Source organism: Otolemur garnettii, unplaced genomic scaffold (assembly GCF_000181295.1).
Source record: "Otolemur garnettii isolate 467f Iridium unplaced genomic scaffold, OtoGar3 scaffold00057, whole genome shotgun sequence".
Lineage (NCBI taxonomy): Eukaryota > Metazoa > Chordata > Mammalia > Primates > Galagidae > Otolemur > Otolemur garnettii.
The window spans coordinates 9894693-9900218 of record NW_003852452.1 but is presented as its reverse complement, the minus strand read 5'-3'; the positions used below and the strand labels follow the sequence as shown (position 1 = coordinate 9900218).

At 45.0% G+C, this 5526-nt stretch overlaps 1 protein-coding gene across 2 annotated transcripts in view; it reads left to right on the top strand.

Moving 5' to 3' along the window:
- DENND5B (DENN domain containing 5B) overlaps positions 1-5526 on the top strand; it is a 192394-nt gene that overhangs the window by 176874 nt on the left and 9994 nt on the right. For both annotated transcript variants that reach the window (XM_012806795.2, XM_023514699.1), the window contains one exon: positions 174-364. In XM_012806795.2, coding sequence (XP_012662249.1) covers positions 174-364 — 191 coding nt within the window. The remainder of the gene's footprint in view (positions 1-173; positions 365-5526) is intronic.

The window sequence follows — 5526 nt, the reverse complement described above, 5'->3', positions numbered from 1 at the left end:
AAGGATATGAGTGTCTAATATACTATTTTCTACTTTTCTATAATTTTGAAATTTTTCATAAGTAACCCACAGGCATTAAAATGGTGGGCTTCTCTCATGGTGCCATTTTTAAAAGTCTGATTGAAAGTAATAAAAAAAATTGGTGATTGAGAAGTTTTTCTCTCTCCTACCAGATTCCCATGTGGGCGGTGGCTGGGGAAAGGCATTGATGACGGGAGTCTGGAGAGAATCCTCATTGGGGAACTGATGACGACAGCAGCATCGGATGAGGACCTAGTGAAGCAGTGTAGGACTCCGCCCCAGCAGAAGTCCCCCACCGTGGCCAGGAGATTGAGCATTACATCACTGACGGGAAAGACCACCAGTGAGTAGCTGCTGTCTTTACTTTCCAGTGTGCCTCAGTGTTACAGGCTTCGTGTGACCATGTCACAGAAAGTAATTGCCTTAGTGAATTGTGGTAAAGAGATTTAAAAAAGGAGGCCGATGAAGAAAATTAACCTGGAGAAGGGATTTTTAAAATGAGAGGGATAAAAGGGTCAGGAAGAAAGAGAGAGAATAAAGGGGAAAAGATGAAGGTGAGAAATGAATACATATATCTACACAAAAGCCTAAAGAGTGTATGTGTTAAAATCTAATTAAAAAAAAAATCCTGCATGTTCTGTTGTAAGCAAGCTGTGGAAATAAGAATAAATATTCCACCTGAAACTGAAAGGAGGAGTGAAGCTGCATCTGACGCTAGGGCCTCTTATTCTAAGATAGGAAATTTTCCTTCTACCTCTTCCACCCCAGGCCCCTCAGCTTTTTTCCTGCAGGAATGATGAAACAAACTGTAAAGGAGTGAGGTTCGTGGAAAGGATACTGTATTTGCAGCCTTTTTTTTTGGAGACAGAGCCTCAAGCTGTCCCCCTGGGTAGAGTGCTGTAGCATCACAGCTCACAGCAACCTCCAACTCCTGGGCTCAAGCAAGTCTCCTGCCTCTGCCTCCCAGGTAGCTGGGTCTACAAGCACCCACCACAACGCCCGGCTGTTTTTTGGTTGTAGTCATCGTTGTTGTTTAGCGGGCCCAGGTGGATTTGAACCCGCCGCTCAGGTGTATGTGGCTGGTGCCTTAGCCACTTGAGCCATAGGCACCAAGCCTTACAAGCCATTTTTAATAGTATAATAGACTTCTAGGGCCAGGTGCAGTGGCTCACACCTGTAATCTTAGCAGTCTTAGAGGCCGAGTCAGGTGGATTGCTTGAGCTCAGGAGTTTGATACCAGCCTGAGCAAGAGCAAGACCCTGTCTCTATTAAAAATAGAAAAAACTAGGCCAGGCTTGGTGGCTCATGCCTGTAATCCTAGCACTCTGGGAGGCCAAGGTGAGTGGATTGCCTGAGCTCACAGGTGCGAGACCCCATCTCTTAAAAAAAAAAAAAAAAAGCCCGGGGTCGTGTCTGGTGCCTATAGTCCCAGCTACATGGGAGGCTGAGGCAAAAAGAATTGCTTAAGCCCAAGAGTTTGAGGTTGCTATAAGCTATGATGCCACCGCACTCTACCAAGGGCAACAAAGTGAGACTCTGTCTCAAAAAAATAAAATAAAACAAAAATCTGCTTTATGATTGCTCAGATTATTCCCTTGATTCATAATTCCTCTCTAGATTCAGAAGTAAATTATATACCACACACCCACTAGAATGTCAAAAATGAAAAAGACTGATAATACCAAATATTGGCAAGAATGTGGAGCAGTCATAAGCACATACACTGCTAATGGGAATGAAAAATGAGTTTGTCAGCTTGGCACCTGTGGCTCAAGTGGCCAGCCACATACACCTGAGCTGGTGCGTTCGAATCCAGCCCAAGCCTGCCAAACAATAATGAGGGCTCCAACCAAAAACTAGCCAGGCATTGTGGGAGGTGCCTGTCGTCCCAGCTACTTGGGAGGTGGAAGCAGGAGAATCACTTGAGCCCAGGAGTTGGGGGTTGCTGTGAGCTGTGATGCCACAGCACTCTACCTAGGGTGACAGGTTGAGGCTCTGTCTCAAAAAAAGGAAAAGAAAAATGAGGTTTGTCATTTATAAAGATTTATGTATACTTACCATATCCTTGGCCTGGCAGACTCTCTCCTAGATATTTACTCAAGAGAAATGAATACATATATCTACACAAAGATTTTTACACAGGTTTTCATAACAGCTTTATTCATGATAGCCCAAAATGGGAAGATCCCCATATCCATCAACTGGTGACTAGATTAGCAGATAGTGGGATATTTATTCAATGGAATGTGATTCAGCAATACCTAAAAATAAACTAACGTTATGTCTAACAAAGTGGATGAATAGCAAAAGCATTATAATATTGTTAAGAGAAAAAAACAGCAACAAAGGACTGTATATTGTATGCTTGTATTTATATTAAATTCTAGACAAGGTAATATATTAATAATAGGAGTTGGGAGCTGGCGAAGGGACTGACTAAAAAGGGACACAGGGGAGCTTTTGGAGATAATGGAAATTTCTTACATTATGATTGTGATATTGATTATATAATTATACATTTGTCAGAGCTAATCAGATTGTATACTTAAAATTGGTGACTTCTTTGCATGGCAAATTTTAATTATGTTGTTTTAAAATTAAAAAGTAGATTACAGGTTTGGGGCCTGTGGCTCAAGCGGCTAAGGCACCAGCCACATACACCTGAGCTGGTAGGTTTGAATCCACCCTGGGCCTGCCAAACAACAATGATGGCTGCAGCCAAAAAATGGCCGGGCATTGTGGCAGGTGCCTGTAGTCACAGCTACTTGGGAAGCTGAGACAGGAGACTCGCTTGAGCCCAGGACTTGGAGGTTGCTGTGAGCTGTAACGCCACTCTACCCAGGGGGACAGCTTGAGGCTCTGTTGGGTGGTAATTTCTCTCGGGAAGAGAAGGACAGCTTGGCCGTAGATGCAAGCTTACTCCTGGAATTGTATGAAAGCAAGAAACAACTACTACTTGGGGTGGCAGTAGCAAATTGTCTTTATTTGTGACTCCTTTTATAGTAAGGAGTCACGTACACCACATTGATCAATAATCTTAAGATTCTCTATTCTTATCTTAAACTATAGAAAAGACAGAAAGTCGGGTAAAATAAGATAACCATCTTAAGACTAGCCTCAAGGGCAGCACCTGTGGCTCAAAAGGGTAGGGCGCTGGTACCATATGCCAGAGGTGGTGAGTTCAAATCCAGCTCCGGCCAGAAAATGCAAAAAAAAAAAAATTTTAATTAGCCAGGTGTGGTAGTGCACGCCTGTGGTCTCAGCTATTCAGAAGCTGAAACAAGAGATCACTTGAGCCCAGGAGTTGGGAGGTTGCAGTGAGCTATCATAATACCATGGCACTCTAGCCCAGGAACAAAAAAAGACTCAGAGAGGGATAACTGGGTATTTATTTTTTCACAACATGTTTAAGATATTCAGAAAACTGAAAGTTGTTTTTTTGTTTCTTTGTTTTGTTTTTGAGCCAGTCTCACTGTGTTTCCCTTGGCAGAGTGCCATGGCATCACAGCTCACAGCAACCTCAAACTCTTGGGCTTAAGTGATTCTCTTGCTTCAGCCTCCCAAGTACCTGGGACTACAGGCACCCACCACAACGCACAGCTATTTTTTGGGTGCAGTTGTCATTGTCATTTGGCAGGCAGCTGGGTTCAAACCTGCCAGCTCTGGTGTATGTGGCTGGTGCCCTAGCTGCTGAGCTATAGGCCCCAAGCCTTTTTTTTGTTTTTGTTTTTGTTTTTTTTGAGACTGTCTCAAGCTGTCATCCTGGGTAGAGTGCTGTAATGTCATAGCTCACAGCAAACTCCAACTCTTGGGCTCAAGTGATCCTCTTGCCTCAATTTTTGTGTTTTTAGTAGAAAAAGGATCTTGCTTTTTGCTCAGGCTGGTCACGAACTTATGAGCTCAAGCAGTTCATCTGCCTTGGCCTCCCAGAGTGCTAGGATTACAGGTGTAAGCCATCACACTTGGCCTATTGTTTTTTTTTTTTTGTTGTTGTTGTTGTTGTTGTTGTTTGAGATAGTCTCACTTTGTCACCCTTGGTAGAATGCTGTGGTGTCATAGCTCACAGCAACTTCAAACTCTTGGGTTCAAGTGATTCTCTTACCTCAGTCTCCTGAGTAGCTGGGACTACAGGCACCAGCCAGAACACCCGGCTATTTTTAGAGACCATAGAGACTGTGTCCTGTCTCACGCTAACTCAGGCTGGTCTAGCTCCTGAGCTCAAGCAATCCGCCTCCCTCGGCCTCCCAGAGTGCTAGGATTACAGGAGTGTGCCTGGCCGTAAAACTAAAAGTTTTAAATCCATTCTAAAATACTACTGATTAGTTCAGGGCTCTTTTAGATTGAATAAAAGCTTTCAAAACAGCCTGCATGTTTAAAAGAGACAATATTCAGCCAGGCACAATGTCTCTCGCCTGTAATCCTAGCATTCTAGAGACCAAGGTGGGTGGATTGGTTGAGCTCAAGAGTTCAAAACCAAGCTGAGCAACAGCAAGACCTCATTTCCACTCAAAATAGAAAAACTAGCCAGGCAGCCAGGCAGCCAGGCAAGGTGGCTCATACCTATAATACTAGCACTCTGGGAGGCCGAGGCCGGTGGATTGCCTGAGCTTGTGAGTTCAAGACCAGCCTGAGCCAGAGCAAGACCCCCGTCTCTAAAAATAGCCAGGCATTGGAGTGGGCACCTGTAGTCCCAGTTACTTAGGAGGGTGAAGCAAGAGAATCGCTTGGGCTAGGTTGCCTGTGAGCTGTGATGCCACAGCACTATACCGAAGGTGACAAAGTAAGACTGTTTTTAAAAGAGAAGAAAAACTAGGCTTGGCGCCCATAGCTCAGTGGTTACAGCACCAGCCACATACCCTGGGGCTGACAGGTTTGAACCTGGTCTGTGCCTGTTAAACAGCAATGACAGTTAATAACAACAACCAATAATCAGGCAGCGCCTATGGCTCAAAAGGGTAGGGCACTGGCCCCATATGCCAGAGGTGGTGCATTAAAACTCAGCCCTATCCCCCCCGCCCCCCAAAAAGGAATTACAACAACCAATAATAGCCAGGCATTGTGGAGGGCGCCTGTAGTCCCAGCTACTTGGGAGACTGAGGCAAGAGAATCATTTAAGCCCAAGAGTTTGAGGTTGCTGTGAGCTGTGATGCCACAGCACTCTACCAAGGGCAACATAGTGAGACTCTGTCTCAAGAAAAAACAAAAAGAAAAAGACTAGCCAGACATCATGGCAGGTACCTGTAGTCCCAGCTGCTCAGGAGGCTGAGGCAGGAAGATTGCTTGAGCCCAAGTTTGAGGTTGGCTGTGAGCTACAGTGATGCCAGGGCACTCTGCCCAGGACATTAGAGTGAGACTGTCTCAAAAAACAAAGTGAGGCTCGGCGCCTATAGCTCAACCGGCTAAAGCACCAGCCACGTACACCTAAGGTGGCGGGTTCAAATCCCCAGCCCGGACCCGCCAAACAACAATGATGGCTGCAACCAAAAAATAGCCGGACGTTGTGGC